The 18246-nt window shown below is 43.6% G+C and overlaps 1 protein-coding gene and 1 pseudogene across 2 annotated transcripts; one reads left to right on the top strand and one right to left on the bottom strand.

The window, feature by feature from the left end:
- Positions 1 to 5227: 5227 nt before the first annotated feature.
- Positions 5228 to 9230, top strand: LOC127341453 (uncharacterized). Of its 2 annotated transcripts, XM_051367307.2 has the most exons (7): positions 5231 to 5652; positions 6155 to 6674; positions 7428 to 7607; positions 7843 to 7908; positions 8451 to 8516; positions 8625 to 8687; positions 8884 to 9169. In XM_051367307.2, exons 1-7 carry the CDS (start codon positions 5498 to 5500, stop codon positions 9025 to 9027), a joined length of 1194 nt encoding a protein of 397 aa, XP_051223267.1. In that variant the 5' UTR covers positions 5231 to 5497; the 3' UTR covers positions 9028 to 9169. The 2 variants fall into 2 exon arrangements, with proteins under 2 accessions (XP_071683997.1, XP_051223267.1); XM_071827896.1 differs by lacking the exon at positions 7843 to 7908 and having other exon boundaries at positions 5228 to 5652; positions 8884 to 9230.
- A 1237-nt stretch (positions 9231 to 10467) lies between these two features.
- LOC127339324 (uncharacterized) lies at positions 10468 to 17554 on the bottom strand (annotated as a pseudogene).
- Positions 17555 to 18246: the final 692 nt, after the last annotated feature.

The raw sequence follows: 18246 nt of genomic DNA, 5'->3' as shown, positions 1-18246 counted from the left end.
CTTTTGAGTTCCTGCTTTGTAAGAAAGTCGTACAAGTCTTACTCCACGTCTCGGGTATCTTTCTAACACATATCCATTAACGATATGTGGGTCAATGAACCCAACATCAAGGATATTCCTTCTTTTGCATTCCCCAGGCTTCATTATGCATAATAGTGTACACAAGAATATAGTTAGGACAATATAGTGTAGGCAATGAACAAGATTATAGAAATAAATCACTTACAGAACGTAGCAACTCAGGATAGATTTGTCGAGCTCGCGCAGATTGAACAACTGTAACAATTCACTCATATGAATTTGTACACAATACTCTTTGAAGTGGTGCTCCTCTCTAACATCCTCATAAATATATTCTTCGTTGGGATTATGTTTTATGAAATTGTTGTACCAGTGTAGTAGATTTCTCATATGTGTTGGTAGACTCGTTTCCTGCGCAGGCTCGACGAGAGGCCCATTCCGCACATATGTAAGTGCTACCTCACTTACTGGTGCATCCTCAAGGCCTAACAATGCACGAAGAGTCATACTGAACTCGACCGCTCTTTCTTTGGCCTCCGTTACAGTCATTCCCTTTGCTCTAGCAGCTGCTAGTATAGCGGGGTCTAATAGTTCCATGTCCTTATCCATATCGGCTCACAGGGACGACGTCGTAACGGAAGGACCGGCTTCCACTATGAGCGGGGGGATTGATAGTTTTTCCTGTTCCCCGAGCTGGGCAAAAAATTTCCCGCATTTTTTACTTGCTTCTTTCTTATCCTCTAAGGCTTTCTTCTTCTCCGCCAACGCTTTCTTCTCCTCCTCCGAGGCTTTCTTATCCGATATTGTTATTTTCCTAAGAAATTCACGTCCATAGTCGTCTCGCAGATTCTGTTGGACTTCTTTTGTTGCTCAGTAAATACCGGCTTGGGATCACTTATTGGCTCTTTTTTCGCCTTGATATTCGCCTTCCATTTCTCATGGTGAGCAGCCGCGGCCACCTTGGTTTCCTCTTCAGAAGTTCCCAAGGTCTCGGGAGGAGAGGCTTCATTGATGGCATTGGTACCTTTGTGGTCTTAGGTCCATAAGGCTCCGGGTTAATAGTCCAGGAGGGGGTTGCCTTGTTGTCGGCCTTCTTCTGCTTCTTCGCCGGAGGCGGACTGGGGGACGGTGGCTGCTTACTCACCGGAGGTGGATTGGGGGGCGGCGTCGGCTGACGTGAAGGAGGTGTAGGTGAACCACCACCGGAGGGGGGTGAACCACCACCACCACCGGAGGGAGGTGGACTTGTTGGCCTTGGCGCCTCGCTTGGAAACTTGATGTACTTATTTTTCCATAGAACGAACTAGCGCTTAACATCTCGAAGTCTTTCCTCCCCTTCGGGTGTAGCATAGTCAATCTCCAGGTCCTCGCACCCTTGGACTATGTCTTCCACCGTGACACGAGCATAGCCATATGCAATGGGGTTGTTGTGGTGGAGCGCTCCAGGTGTACAAGGTAAAGCGGAGCCGATCGCTACCTCCATGGAAATGTTCCCCATTGCATAATGCAGCTCACATTCTTTCATCTCATGTACATCGTCCATGGGGTAGTGAGGCGGCTCCGGTGCAGTAATATCGATCGTCGGTGCATTAGCACCTCTCAGGGCCAGCAAGGGTGCATTAGCACCAGCCGGGGCCTCCGTGGAAGCCACGCTACTTCACCGCTGCTGGCTTCCGACATCCGCTGCACGATCTTCATGCGGCCCTGCCGATCTTTATTTTACTAGTTTACTCACAATCTGCTTCACCTCATACAGTTCCGATGCCACCTTCCTCACAAGATCTGCATCCCGATCCGTCTTTCTCTTACGGCTTCTGTAACTGTACAGGTCATTGTCCTGGGGAAACCCTACTTTCCACGGAATGGCGCCTTTGCCTCGTACACGTCCTTGGTGTTCATGATTCCCGAGGGCAAATGTCAGCGCGTCGTTCTCTCTATTGAACTTGATCTTCCCCTCTTGAGCTTGGGTCATTGCGTCAATAAGGGCTCAGGTGGGAGTAAACACTTTCTTCCAGTGAACACACCTCCCTGTCACGGGGTCTAGCGACCCCCCATGCCCGTACCACCAGCTTTTGGCCCTTGGGTCCCATCCCTCTATACCTAGAGGGATTCCTCGCTCCCTTAGGTCGTTCTCCATCTTCTCCCACTTAGGCTCCGAAAGGCGGTATCCTTCTAGCCCCATAATATGATTGTACACTTTCTTAGCGTTTCCTTATTTTTTCCGATATGGCCTTGAAATGCTCTAACTGCTTTTGCCTCACAAATTCGGGCCAATCATCTTTCAGTTTCTCATATTGTCCATTGAAATCCGGAGTCTTGTTCTGGGAGACATAGTCACGGGCTAAATTTTTCTTGAAGTTCCAGAATGCTTCGGCCATCTTCTGAAGAGCAAACTCTTTGACTAGCCTCCTCCTCTCACGTCCACCCAGAATCTCGTTCGCCTCTTCATCGTGTTTGTAGAATTCCCGAGGTAGAATGAAATGTTCGATAAGCTTTCTCCAGCAATCCTTTTTCGTTCTCTTCTGGACAAAACTGAAACCAACACGTGCCTTCTTTGGCTCATTCCATTCCTGGACGGTGTTCGGGACGTTGTCTCTAACAACGACTCCGCATTGGTTGATAAACTTTGTATAATGTTGTTTGGGCTCTAGCGGCCTGCCGGTTTCACCGACAACATCGATGGTATATGTTTCTCCTTGTTTCATCGTCTTTGTTTTGCCACGCGGCTTTGTACTCGATTTTTTCGACGATCAGGCCGAGGGCTAAAAAAAGAAAGAGAGTCGCGCACGTTAATACATATTTATTCAAATCAGTAAATTTGAATCACCAGAGGCCCAATTTATATATATACCTCGCCGGAGGTGGTTGCTAATTCGAGATGGTCGTTTGTCGTTTGCTCTCCGGAGGCAAACGTTTCAATAATTTCCATTCCTTCATCATCACCTTTTCGACCTTCACCTTCACCGTCAAGGTTCAGATAAGAAGAGACATCTTCTTCATCTTCTTCCGGCACATACTCAATATCGCCGTTTATGATCCCGGTTATATGTGCTTCGGCTTCCGGATCATAGGTTTCCAAAACCGAGTCTCTGTCGTCCGCCATATGTCACTCCTGAAGACATGTAGTAAAAACTAATTAAGTAAAGAAACATTAGTGTGGCGTGTGATGAGAGGAGAGAGAGAAACACACCGACGACCCCACGCATATACGGAGGGGGCGGCGCACAAAGTTGTGTGCCACCCCTCGCCACCCCCTCTGTATACGCACGGGGTCGGTGTGTTTCTCTCTCTCCTCTCTCGCCTAAAAAAACAAAAAAAAACCCGCGCGTATACGGAGGGGGCGGCGAGGAACTACTAACGACCTCCTCGAACTAGAGCTCAAGAAATGGAAATAGAAAACAAAATAACCAGAAAGGTTTGCCTCTCTCCGTTAATAACTCTTCCGCTCCCGAGCCTACCCTCCGTTCAAGCTGTCCTCTTCACTACACGATGAGTGCCCCGCCCCTCGCCGCCCCCTCCGTATAAGTGCAGGGTCGTCGGTGTGTGTCTCTCTCTCATCTCTCTCCGCACAACACCGACCCCACGCCGCCCTCCTCGCCGCCCTCCTCGTCGCCCCTCTCGATCCCAAAAAAAACCGCGCGTATACGGAGGGGGCGGCGAGGCCGCGCGTATACGGAGGGGGCGGCGAGGCGCGGCGCACAAAGTTGTGCGCCGCGCGCCCCCTCGCCGCCCCCTCCGTATACGCGCGGTGTTTTTTTTGGGATCGAGAGGGGTGGCGAGGAGGGCGGCACAGGGGCGGCGATTTCTCTCTAAAAAACACAAAAACACACAAAATCCTTTCTCTCCTCCTTCCTCTCTCTCTCTCTATTCGGGCGCGCTCCCCTCCGCCCCAATATCGCCAAACAAGTGTCTAGGATGCCCATACCATACAAACTGTTTGATGCAAAAAAAGATCTTTTTCCCACATCATACCACACTAACCATTTTCAACGTGAAGGAGAGGAGAGAATATGTAGGAGAGAACCCTAATTTGGCTACCATGTATGCACGTACACATGCATCACGTGGAAAGTAGAGTTCCCAGCTAGTAGTAAACATAGTGAAAAAGATACACGATTGTAAGGGAAAGGCAACACCATGCCCATACTTTGCACTTCTGCCTTTAGTTTCTCACATCTGACATGACATGAATGGCTGTGGGTCTCTCCTCATCTGATGAATCAGTCTTCTCTTCTTTTTTTTCATCATTTATCTGGGGTGGCTGGAGCCTGGAGGACAGGCAGTTCTGCATCAAGTTGGGCATTCTCCAATTTTGTTCCTGGGAGCCAGCTACTGGACAAAAGCCCCAGCAGACACCAACTTTTTTGCACCCCTTGCTCCGCCAGGAATCATGCACCACAATTACCGAGGCCACAACTCACAAAGTATCTTTCTTCCTGAGAAAAGGGATCTACTCCCTCCTGGTCCATTAATTTACTGAAAAGAAGTTAATAAAGTTAATTAGCATCACAAATGTATATTCAACAAAAAGTTGGCACCCCAACTCATGGTTTTATACCGTTCTAAAGAGATAAACTTTAACTATATACTTTCACTTCTGGTTAGTTTACTCCGTGTTGTTGTTTGAGATAAACTTTAACTATATACTTTCACTTCTACTAATTAATTGGTATAGGACATGTAGTCCTAGATAACTAGTTAATTAGGTTAAATTTGAGATATAGTATATTTCTCCATGAAATAAACTCCCTTAATAAAATTATCCATTATATATCTCATTATCTTAATTACTGTCGCCAGTCACATATATGGTTGGTTTTCAACAGGGGACATTTTCTACTTGCAACATGATTTGAATGTACATCAACCTGTCATCTATATGGATAAATACAAATGACAGATATTTCCAAGACTGATAATTGGCAGTTTGCTTGACCCGTTTTCTTTTCTGGAGAACAATGTTGTACCTGCATGTGTGTACTGGCTGCTGTGCTGACACAGCTAGCTTATACCTGCATCTGCGTGCCATATGGGTGGTAATAATACACCGGCCAGGAAGATCGAGAAAGACTGTCTAGTTCTGTTGGGGCTTATATATGCTCCGGAATCTAGAGGCAGAGATCCTATATATGATCCTAGCAGAAAAAAAAATGTTACTATAATGATTCACCTGTAATTGGCAGATGGGAGAGGGAGAGAGATCACTTTTCTGGGCAAAGGGGTAGGAGAGAGAAAAAGTTACCACCCAAAGAGATAAAAAGGGTGAAAACCTTATGACATGGAGAAAGCTCACTCATGGGCACCTCCATTTTCAAACTCAACAGTAGTAGTATTATAGTTTCCCATTCGAGGGTGAGTGTGTGAGTGTGTTCTTGAGAAAGGTCATAGAGCTTGACTGACATTTTCTAAGTTTCTTCCCCTCTTGGAAGTAGCACATCAAGATCTCCTTCCTACTAGCTTTTAGTAGTATAGCACCATGATGGCCTCCTCGTCCTCCTCCTCCTCCGACCTAAGCTTAGATCATCACCTCTTGCAAGATGACCTCCCATGGCCTCCTTCTTCTTCTACCCTGCTGCCGCCACTTGCTCCGGCTGTTCATCACGCCCACCAATGGATCCATCCACTAATGCTGTAAGCACCTCCAAACTTTGCTCATTTTTAGCTTCCATTTTCAAGTTATTTCCGTTTATTTGCTGTTTTTGATAAAGAGTTGTTTCCCTCTAGCTTGAGAGAGAAATGATAGATTGTTGCTGATTTTTAGAGAAAATAAGTGAGTGCCAAGTTTGGCAGTGATGGCATTTGAGTTAGCAACTTCGTATCCCTCCCAGCTCTAGCTGCATGTATGATTCCTAGGATTTGGAGTTTTCTTCTGGGTTGCTTGTTTGCTACCACCTGGTTGTCCCGGTTGCATAGGGAATTGTAGCACAGCAAGATGACAAGTCCAGAGAGAGAATAAAAGAAGGAAAGAAGAAACAAATTAATGTGTGTGTGGCAACTAGATCTTATTTTGTTGGTTTCCTACTAGAGGTGGTGTGTGTATTTTTCCTCTTGTCATACCCAATCTCATTGCTAATTAATTATTTTTGTGTTTGATGAATCATTAGCTAACCAATCAGGATATATATGAATGCAGGGAGCAGTTGAGTTCAGATGAGCTTGAGGCGCTCCTGTCAGCACAAGGACACCTTCATAACCATAGCCAGCACCAGCACCAGCAGCTGCTTGCTGCTCCATTGACAACAATCCCTCATCATCAGCTAAGCTCGCTGCTGATGATGCAAGAGCTAGGGTTCCAATGGAGCAGCAGCTATGGCGGCACTGTCACAGAGCCGGCGACGGCGCCATCGCAAGATTCAGTGGTCAAAGAGGAGGTGTCGAGAATCGCTTACGATGAGACTATGGTCGTTGATGGCGCCGTCGTGCTCCCTAGCGTCAACGTCTCCCAACTGCAGGCAGCGCATGCTTCCGGCTGCAGTGGCGAGGCATTCGAGATGGCTGCTGCTTCGGCGAGGCTGTGCAAGAGCCTGCAGGCGATCCGTAGTAATGGCGGGACGGCGCCATTGGTGGGATATTCAGAGGAGCATGTGGCGTATGACCCTCCTCCTGTTCATCATCGTCTTCAAGGACTGTCCTCCATTCTCCACACCTACAAGGTCAGTACTAGTACCGTAGCGCCATCTTCCTCTCAACCTAGATTGATCTACATAAAGATGCAGAATTAATTCAGAGCTAGGATGTATTTAAAATGTGGAACCTACGAGGTAGAAAACTGTGGGACTGAATGTGAATTTTTGATACAACAGTGGTATAAGTACGTACGCAGGAACTAATAACTAGCTGGGGATCTAAACGAGCTAGCTGAAAAAGTTCTTTTGACCTTTTACTGCAAACTGGTGATCTAGCAGCTACTAGGAAGAAAAAGTCTGTGCCTTAATTTCTCTGGTAGCTAATTAAGCTAGGCCCGGCAGCTGGTTGGTGCAATTGCAAGAGCTAGTACGTATGCATGCAGCCTTTTGATCTGGGTGATACAGCAGCTTTAGGATCGAGTGACATGCATCAAGGGTCATCTTTTCTCGCCGGCCCAAAAAGTACTATAGCCTATGACCCTCTTGCAGTTACATCCATCCATCTTAGCTTGCTGCCCAGCAGGTATTTAATTAGTTATAACAGTGATCTGCAACTAACTGTTCACAATTGTGTGCATGTTCCTGATTCAATGTTCCAATCAATTTACTGTACTGCAATTGCAATGTAGCCAGTTTGCACCTGCATTCCTAGGTGCTTGAAAATTTATACATTGCCTAGCATGCAAATTCCTAAAAGACTAGATAACTGAGTATTATAATTGAGCAAGTTAAAAATTGCTATTAATTGGAAATTATATGTATGTTGCTGGTTCCATGTAGATGGGTGTGCCTGCTGCTTTGGTGAGCGCAAATGGGAATGTACTGCAAGCTGGGAGATCAGGAGGCCATGGTCACCACGACGAGCAGCAACTGCAAGTGGTCGCAATATCTTCCAAGAAGAAGCCTCGGCTGCTACAGTCGCGCCCCACCAACAACAACAATATCATCCCTTCTTTCAAGGTAATCAAACCTAGCTAGTACATCTCTGGTTAAGTAATTGATCATTTCTACCTGCATTATTGTAAATTTTCTAGCTACTACTCCCAAGAGAATGTCTTGTTTTGTCTTGTCACATCTACTTACCCCTTCTCTGTGCGTTTACTGTAAAAACTTCACAACTCCTCTTGTGTTTATCTCTGCTTGATGGTTAATTAACAGGTAGCTGAATGCTTGTGTGTGCTGTACTTTTTATTAGGTAAGGAAAGAGAAGCTAGGGGATAGAATTGCTGCTCTTCAGCAACTCGTCTCACCCTTCGGCAAGGTAGTAACAAGCTAGCTTGCTTAATTACCATCCACCTACAATATCTTGGCTCTGTTTGCTATTACCGAACTGTGTTGCGCTAAAAAATATATAACTAAAAAATAGCCACGGAAATAAGGAAAAGGTTAGCTATGTCAACGATAAATTAGACAGAAGCAAGTTAGACAAACAGAAATATCACGATTCACCAACATTATGTTTGAACCCTCACCAAAAGGCATGCACAAATGTTCAGTAAAATCCAACATGTATGTGTCATGTCATGGTTTAGTCTTTTTCATACCTAATTTTTTTATAATGAAAATGGTATGAATTATGAAACATATCATCGACGGGTATTGCCCCAAGGAATGTTTAATAAATATATGGGTAATATATCCTATATATCTACTCATCCTCTTGTGGTGCACTCACGGCTTTCGGCTGGACAGTTGGGCACCTAATCATCAATTAAATCAAATTCGATAAATATTTATTTACAATTTACACATTAATTAACTGCTCCTGTTCCCTCACATGTGTATCTTCCTAACTGTGTGCAGACTGATACCGCATCAGTACTCATGGAGGCTATCGGTTACATTAAATTTCTTCAAGACCAGGTCGAGGTAATGCTAATTATTCCTAGTCAGTGGAGTAATGGTATTAATGCTGATACATACCTTAGCATATAGTACTCATCCTGACCATCATTTTACTAAATTCATTGAACGCAGACTTTAAGCGGGCCATACATGAGATCATCAAAACATAAGAAAGCCAGGACAACACAACAACGGGTACATACGCATATACTTTAAGCACTTAATTTAATTTTCTCTCTATTTGTACGAAGAGAAATTGAAGTCTGTTATTGCCTCCGTTCCAAAATATAAGCCTTTTTAGAAAGCTAAACTAGCTTTCTAAAAAGGGCTTAACATAATTTGTTTATTGGACTGACCTTACATACATATGTGTATTCGTTCGTGTCAACAGTGCCCATCAAACGCCAGAGACCAGAAGGAGGAAGCAAAGGTTGATCTGCGGAGTAGAGGACTGTGCTTGGTGCCTCTCTCATGCACCTCCTACGTCACCAATGAGAATGGAGTCTGGGCCCCACCTAATTTTAGGGAAAACTAGTTAGAGTCGGCTGCAATTAATAGATCAGTCCAGCACACAAGTGTACTACTCAGAAACAAACATTAATTAATTAATTGCAGATTTCCTGAGGAAAAAAGGTGTTCTCTCCCTCACTGGCACTGAAATGGACAGTACATATTTTCTTTGCTTTCGCCATTTCGAGCAAATCTCTATAGCTAATCATGTGAATCCTCTCAAACAAAAAAGAAAAAAACATATCTAGCAATGTGAAACTATTTCATAGTCAAGTGATTCATCAAGGACTCAGAAGGGGAGCATGCCTTTGAGTTTAGTTTTGTGGGTCGTAATGCAAACAAGGTAGCTCATGAGTGTGCACGCTATGCTTGTACACAGGTAGAGAGTAGGTCTTGGGATGATCCCCCAGATTTCTTAGAAAACAGTCTTATGACTGATTGTAATCCAGACCAAAGCAGCAGGTTTTCAGACGCACTCTTTTCCTTCCAAGGTACCGAAGGGGGCTGGAAGGTTTTTAATGAGGCGGGCCTATTATCTTAATTTTAATATAATATTTTACGTCAAAAAAAAAAGGGGGAGCATGCCATGATCTGGTTATTCTGAATTTGTTTTTACTTAGGAAAGTGACCGCACATATGGCTTGTTCTGAAGCACTGTTCCCCTATCATGGATTCAAAGACTAAGCAGGAACACAAAAAGGCAGGGGTGAGCAGTTAACTGCCAGCTTTAGGCCTATAGCATACCTGAGCATTAGCAGTGTGGAAGTGGACAGCCACCACTCTGGTTCTGAACAAGACATGATGAGCTCCTACAGCATGTGGCCACTCCTTGATTGATCTGTAAATCCAGCACAAAATATGTGCATGATTAATAACTTTAAACCGATAGATGGAAGTTAAAAATAGACAGGGATAAAAGGCATTGCTTCAGTTATTGTTTTTTCGCCATGTGAAACCTCAATATCTAACTCTGTATCAAGGTCCGAAGACAACTTTCTAAATATAGTATATATATGTTCATGTATTGGTAACAAGAATAGTAACATAATACTAATTGAGAATAGATGCATGCAAATGACTATCTGAGATTGAAACAACCGAATATTAAGAATGTATCATCAGGTTCTTCATTTTCATAAATGTAGACTGATATCATGTCGCAAGAAGAATAAAAACTTGAGAAGAATATTCAGAGTCAGGAGTTCTCGTTCTTGATGGATCACTCTCCTGAAGAATTATCCAAGAAAACTAGTGCTGCAACATGTCTTGCTATGTAGCCGTAATGCAACAACCGCCTTCCGCTTATCAAGATAATAGTCATGCAAAACTAGTCCTGCAAACATCATGGGGCTTCATTGAGGCCTTCAGATGCAGTGTATTCCATAGAGGAACACAGTGAGAGATAATTAAAAAAAACTTATCTCTCACATTACCAGATACAAGTACAGCAGTGCCTCCAGGAATGTGATGTAATTCTTTCCCAAATGATGTTTTAACTCTTCAATATATATTTATCATGTACAGTCGTTCAGACTACTAGTGAAGCAAGGTCATTTCGGTGACAGTTCACACACATGGTACATATAGTTTCAGTGCTAAATATCTCGAAAGTAAGAGAAGATGGCCTCAATTATTGTTTCAGGACACTGGGGGTGGTGGCTTCTTTTTGACTTCCGGATTCCCAACTAGAGAAGTGGGAATGCTGAGGTAGGCATCTTGGATAGCATGCATCTCCGCAGCAGCATCTCTCATCAGCAGGGCTCTCGTGGATTACGCTCTGAGCAGGATACACCAAGTGCAATCACTGAAACCAAGCATTCCGCTCTTCTGCTTCTCAAAATGTTTACCTCGGCAGCACCCAAGTCCTTTCTTCATGTAGCCAAATTGTTTGATCGGCTATCTCCATGGCTCTGTTGGGAAGAGTAGCTACAGCAAATTTATGCAGGTCCAAGGAATCTTTGAACATGTCATCAGTAGGGCTCCTTCCAGTGAACATCTGAAAGCAGTAGTATACCAAGACTGTAAATATCCCAAGAGTTGAAACGACATAACCCTCGCCATACTCTACAATTATCCATATGTTACATATCGATCAGTATGAAGTATTCATGAAAACATGTGCAAGTAGAAGGTGTGGCAAGCACTAGTATGAAAAGAATTTAAGCATCGCAGAGAGTTCTTATTTTTTGAGAAATCATAAAACAGAACCCTTGTCATGTATTCAGTTTTTTAAATTTCATGGGTTTTACTTGATTAGTAGAATCCTTTATGTATATTTTTACAAGATATGTAAGATTGGAAAGTCTGCAAGTGAAGACTCACAAAGTGAAAACGATATGAGTAGAATTTCTGTTACCTGGAGCAACATAACCAATGGAACCTCTTAGTCCAGCAAAGCTAATTGAACTTAACAAGGTTTGGCCTGTATCATCAGGAAGGATTTTTCATATGCCAAAATCCCCAACTCTGCCGCTCATATCTTCTGCAAGAAGGATGTTGCTTGGTTTGAGATCGCAATGAATTATTGGTGGCTGGCAATGATTGCGAACCATGTAATCGATGGCAATATCTAGTCTCCGGGCTAGGCTGAGCGTATTGCTTGGGGTTGGCGACTTAGATTTCGGATGAAGCCAATCTTCCAAACTGCCATTGGGCATGAACTCAAAAACCAAAGCCTTGAACTCTTGACCTTGAGGATTGATACTTGAGCAACAGGTGATGGTTTTAATGAGATGACGTGCCCTTCTCAGTGCTTCGCATTCAGCCACAAAACTTCTAATAGACCCGGACTGCAGTATATTAAACACCTTCACAGCTGTAGTAGTATCCTCATCAGATAAACTGCACTTATAAAAAGCACAATAGCTTCCTTTTCCAAGCAAATTGATTTCTGAAAATTCGCTGGTTCCATTTGACAATTCATGGTAAGAAACCCTTCCATACTGTCACTCGATTGCTCTGGTTAATTTGATCTTCTGTCTCTGACTGGCTTCATATGAATCAACTGAATAAGAAGAACTACTAAAAAGAACAACAAGAGGGCACCAGTGGCTGTCAGAGCTATCATAACAGATTTTGGCAACTGCACTTTGCTCCTTCCTGCAGTATGTATGGAGCATGGAGCTAAATTAATCTGAGGTATTCCACCACAAAGCTTACCATTTACCTAGGACATCAGGAATACTACCGAACAGCTTATTCGTGGTCAGATCAGCAAACTGAGACCTTTTATATTCTTCAGAGATTGAGGTATGCTTCCCTCAAACAAGTTCTGATCCAGCAATAGTCGTTCCAATACCATGCAGTTTCCAATGCTTTCCGGAATACTACCTGACAATTGGTTTCCTAATAAAATCAGTTGATTGAGGTCTCCCAAGCTACCAACTTCAGTAGGAAGTGGCCCAGAGAATGAATTTTATGATAAGTCCAAGTAAAAGGAAAGTGAAGGGAGCTGTAAAACCTCTCTGGGGACTGAACCATTAAGTCAATTCGTTGACAGATCAAGGACAAACAGATTCTTCAATTTCAGGTTTGCTGGAATTGGTCCCTCCAAGTTGACATGGCATGCATAAAGCCTACTCAGCTGTGTAAGGTTTCCAAGTGAAGAAGGTATGAAGCCTGATAAACTAGTTCTGTACAGGCCTAACTCAACCAAGTTTTCCAGCTTACCGATGCTATCTGGAATCACGCCTAATAGGGAAGTATTCGCATCTTAAGTATGTTCAGACCAACCAAATTGACAATGTTGAATGGAATAGCCCCATAAATTATATTGTCTCCAAGATAAAGATTCTGGAGAGAGGTCGACAGGTTTGTGATTGAAGTAGTCACTTGGCCACTGGAGGAGTTGTTGCCAAGAACCATACGCTGTAGCTGGCTGCAGTTTGTCAGTGATGTGATGAACTCCCAACCCTCCATGTAGTCTGCATCAAGCTGGTTGGCATTCAAGTACAGGTCAGTGAGGCCTTGCAAACTCGCAAAAATGGGAGGAACATATCCACTGAAACGGTTCCCTGCGAAGCCAAGTTTTACGAGAGCAGAGAGATTGGAAAGCAAATATGGGATAGCTCCACTAAATCGGTTGTCTGAAAAGCTCGGAATTTCGATGCTGGGGAACGTGCTGCCAATATCAGCAGGAATAGTTCCAAATAGCATGTTCACCTCTACCTGGAAGTCTTTCAACAAGGAGAGATTGTATATGGAGTGCGGAAGCACACCGGAGAGGTTGTTTTCATAGAGATCAAGGAACTTAAGGCCTTGAAAGTTGCCAAACCCGGATGGGATTGGTCCTGCAAGATGATTTTTAGCAAGATCAAGTTGGTACAGGGAGGAAAGGTTGGACAGTGATACTGGGATGGCCCCAGTCAAGCTGTTGTTCTTAAGTGAGAGCCTCTGGAGGCTTGTGAGCATGTTGCCGAGCTCAACAGGAATTCGCCCATGGAGCTGGTTGTTGCTGAGCCTCAAGGAAATCAAGCTCAAACAAAAGCTTAGATTGACAGGGATCATACAAGAGGAGTTGTAGCTCAGCCGATCAGGTCAAGTTCTCCAGATGCACTAGACGGCCGATGTTTGAGGGGGCGTCCCCTTGGAACCAACTGGAGGTCAGGTTCAGTGTTTGGAGGAATGCAAGCTTTCCGATGGCTAGAGAGAGGGTACCTGTGAGAGCGTACGAGGGCAGGCTCAGCACCACCACCGACTGCCCAAGGCTGAATGCCACATCCTCCCAGCTAAGTTGAAAGGCTTTGAAGTTCTGAAGTAACTATTCACTATTTAGCAGATATGGTTCGTATTTTGCACATAGCTTATCGAGTGATAATCCTCCACGAAGGATGCGATGACCAAACAGAAAAAGAAGTAACGTACATCGCATCCTTGAGAGAACTAAATTACTATTATCTTTCTAGTGCTGACTTAGTGACAGTGACACCTGAGAGTTTCTGTACGGCTCTCCTGGTTCAGTTTGGCTGACCACAGTATTCTTCCCCCTTCATAAAAAATTTCTTTAGTCAGCATGAAGTGTGAACATACAATAGATAAGCCGTCAACATGATGCAGGGTGGTCTAAGCCTTGACTGTTTTCATACCACTTCAAGTTGCTAGGGCCCAAACCATATTAGGAAAGCTCAGTACCTCACCAGTCACTAACAAGCTTACTCCTAAAATGCTCATGGATTACCTTGATTATGCATTCAGTAAACATGGTATTTTTCTATATCTAGACAAGATTTTGATTCAGTTATTCACAAAATAACCTATTCCTGGTCAGCAGTTGGAGGTTGACATGGCGATGTTGATCTATAAACTCTGATTATTTGTTCAGTAAGCAAACTTAATTAAATTGCTTCTCTCAGTTGGGATTCAAAATGATGGAACATATACTTTAGCAAATAAAAAGCGCAACATTAAAATCATCTATAGCTTTTGGTTTCTGAACTCAACAATCAGCATACTATATATTTTCCTGAAAAAAAATTGAAATAATTCAGCTAACTCAGCCTGTTAAACATGCATCATGATATTAACTTTAATCCCACAAAACTAATTAAAATTATCTTTTACAAAACATATATTATAAAATAGATCTAGTACTTTACAAACTAAGCCACCGAGGAAAAGAATATAGAATAATAAACAGTGATTCCTTCTTCCAAAATCAATCTGGTATGTATAATATGTCCCTTCTTATGGACTCAAAATTTCAAATTTTATGCATGACAAATATTTCCTTTGATACAATACTTCTATAATATAAGAACCTTATAACATAAAGGAGTACAAGGGGGAAAAAAGCAGGAAGTTGTTCAGTGGCAGCAACAGCAAGTTAGCAACAGGGCAATTGCTTACCTGGTAGCTTCTGCAGATTGACGGTGCAAAAATGGCCAAATGCCAATATGGAACTAGATATGGTTGTCCCTGTGTGGCCATTGAGTGGTGGATCTATATACTCAACAGAAAAAAAAAGGTGGTACTCCCTCCATCCCAAAAAAGAAGCTGCTCAACTTTTTCTAGATTGAAATGTATCTATAACTAAAATATGTCTATATACATCCGTATGTAGACAAAGTTGAGCAGTTTTTTTAGGGATAGAGGGAGTGCAACTTTAGCACCTGAATGTAAAAAAATGGATTAGATTTTAGACTAATATGATTGTAAGATGACTGGATGTTCAACTAAAGTAGCCAGAGAAACAGAATCAGATTTGAATGGATTGTTGCTGAGGTTGCATCCGGGTAAATGAATTTTGAAGAGCTAAATGCTTCATCTAAAGAAGATAGGTAAATGAATAGTTCAACTAATTGCAGGGTTGTAAATGTGCAAAGCCTGAACATGTTTGTAAACTGACTGGATAAGTTCAGCCAAAAAGCAGGAGGCAACTTCAAGCCTTGAACCCTTCAGGCAGCATCAAAGTTTATTACCGGTATGGAATTCAGTATTGTGCGCCCACATGATTACAAGATATACAAACAAATTCCTTCAATGCACTACCAACTGGCTCTGAAATGAAATGTATAACAAATTGACTGAATTGTCAATTGCATTCAGTGGTAATAATTGCTGAAAGGGATTGTGGATGGCATTGTAATCTGAGAAGCGACAGCTGTCCATAGAGAAGGTAATCGGAGAACTGAATCAGGTACAGTTGCAATGGGATCGTTAAACTTAAAAATGTTATTGTTTCCTAGACTTGCCAGAGAGAGCTTTAAGCCTTGGAAATTCAGGATCTGAATCTGAATGGCTCTTGCGTGGGATGTGTCTCAAGTAAATGAAATGTTCAGCTCAAAATAACTTCTAAACATGCTGGACATATACAAGATTTTCAAAAAACGGCAGGAGTTTGGCTGATGTAGGCACTGGCAATTCGTAGCCTTTAGACAGTATCACATATGTAGCGATGCAGTCAATACCCCAAACATTCCAGCGTAGAGTACAGCGCTGCATTGCCCATAGTATTACAGTAGTTTATACTTAAGCCTGAATTCCTTCTATGCGTAACCTAGGGGAGGCTAGTTCTGGTATCACACATTTCAACTACGTCACTGTCTGACTATTCTGCAAAAGGTTTTGTGCTGTACTGGAGAAAACAAATGATTGAAGTGGACAAATAAGAAAATTAACTCTCTTTTTTTTACGCTTAATAAGAAAATTAACCGAGCCTAGGAGGTTTCGCTTAGGTAGCTGGAACGTAGGGTCCACGTAAGCTTCGGGAGCTAGTTGATACAGCGGTGAGGAGAGGTGTTGATATCCTTTGCGTCCAGGAGACCAAATGGAGGGGACAGAAGGCGAAGGAAGTAGAGGATACCAGCTTCAAGCTGTGGTATACGGGAACGGCTCCAAACAGAAATGGAGTAGGCATCTTGATCAACAAGAGCCTCAAATCTGGAGTGGTAGACATCAAGAGATGTGGGGACCGGATTATCTTAGTCAAGCTGGTAGTTGGGGACTTAGTTCTCAATGTTATTAGCGCTTATACCCCGCAAATAGGCCACAATGAGAACACCAAGAGGGAGTTCCGGGAAGGCCTAGAGGACTTGGTTAGGGGTATACCCAGTGGCAAAAAGCTCTTCATAGGAGGAGACCTTAATGGCCACGTGCGTACATCTAACATAGGTTTTGAAGGGTGCATGGGGGCTTTTGCTATGACATCAGGAATCAAGAAGGGGAAGATGTCCTAAGCTTCGCTTTAGCGTATGACATGATCGTAGATAACACCCTCTTTAAAAACAGAAAATCACATCTAGTGACTTTTAGTAGTGGCCTTGATCCTCTCAAGGAGAGAAGACAGGAGTGCGTGCCTAGATTGTATGGTGATGCCTCGAGAGAGTGTTGTCCATCAGCATAAGCTTGTGGTGGCTGACTTCCGCTTTCGACTTCGTGTTCAGCGGGATAAGCGTGTGAAAATCGCTAGAACGAAGTGGTGGAAGCTCAAGGGGGAGGTAGCTCAGACGTTCAAGGAGAGGGTCATTAAGGAGGGCCCTTGGGAGGAAGGAGGTGATGCGGATAGTATGTGGATGAAGATGGGGACCTGTATTCGTAAGGTGCCTTAGAGGAGTTTGGAGTGTCCAGGGGAAGTAGAAGCGAAGTTAGGGATACCTGGTGGTGGAACACTGCTATCCAGAAGGCTATTAAGGAGAAGAAATATTGTTTCAGACGCATGTACCTGGATAGGGGATAGGAGTGCAGACAACATGGAGAAGTACAAGATGGCAAAGAAGGCCGTAAAGCGAGCTGTGAGTGAAGCAAGGGGTCAGGCGTATGAGGACCTCTACCAGCGGTTAGGCACGAAGGAAGGCGAAAAGGACATCTATAGGATGGCCAAGATCCGAGAGAGGAAGACGAGGGATGTTGACCAAGTCAAATGCATCAAGGGCATAGCTAGCGGGAGTATTTCGACAGGCTGATCAATGGGGACACTGAGAGCTCTACCATTGAACTAAACAACTCCTTTGATGATACCGGTAGGCGTTTGTGCGGCGAATCCAGGAGTCTGAGGTCAAGGAGGCGTTGAGAAGGATGAAGGGAGGCAAGGCAATGGGCTCTGATTGTATCCCCATTGAGGTGTGGAGAGGCCTTGGAGATATAGCGATAGTATGGCTAACTAAGATCTTCAACTCCATTTTTCGGGCAAACAAGATGCCAGAAGAATGGAGACGCAGTATATTAGTACCAATCTTCAAGAACAAAGGGGATGTTCAGAGTTATACTAACTACCGTGGAATTAAGCTTATGAGCCATACAATGAAGCTATGGGAGAGTCATTGAGCACCGTTTAAGACGAATGACAAGCGTGACCAAAAATCAGGTTGGTTTCATGCCTCGGAGGTCGACCATGGAAGCCATCTTCTTGGTACGACAACTCATGGAGAGATACAAGGAGCAAAAGAAGGACCTACATATGGTGTTCATTGACTTGGAGAAGGCCTACGATAAGATACCGCGACACGTCATGTGGTGGGCCTTGGAGAAACACAAAGTCCCAGCAAAGTACATTACCCTCATCAAGGACATGTACGATAATGTTGTGACAAGTGTTCGAACAAGAGATGGCGATACCGATGACTTCCCGATTAAAATAGGACTACACCAAGGTCAGCTTTGAGCCCTTACCTATTTGATTTGGTGATGGATGAGGTCACAAGGGATATACAAGGAGATATCCCATGGTGTATGCTCATTGCGGATGATGTGGTCCTAATCGATGATACTCGAACGGGGGTCAATAGGAAGTTAGAACTATGGAGACAAA

This window comes from Lolium perenne, chromosome 3 (assembly GCF_019359855.2).
Source record: "Lolium perenne isolate Kyuss_39 chromosome 3, Kyuss_2.0, whole genome shotgun sequence".
Classification (NCBI taxonomy): Eukaryota; Viridiplantae; Streptophyta; class Magnoliopsida; order Poales; family Poaceae; genus Lolium; species Lolium perenne.
The sequence above is the reverse complement of the archived record's forward strand: the minus strand, read 5'-3'. Positions and strand labels throughout refer to the sequence as shown.

Bases quoted from the DNA above. Each gene is read 5' to 3' on its own strand.
- LOC127341453 (XM_051367307.2), top strand. From the start codon at position 5,498: ATGATGGCCTCCTCGTCCTCCTCCTCCTCCGACCTAAGCTTAGATCAT. The intron at 5,653-6,154 runs GTAAGCACCTCC...ATATGAATGCAG, and splicing joins TGGATCCATCCACTAATGCT to GGAGCAGTTGAGTTCAGATG. The intron at 8,517-8,624 runs GTAATGCTAATT...CATTGAACGCAG, and splicing joins TTCTTCAAGACCAGGTCGAG to ACTTTAAGCGGGCCATACAT.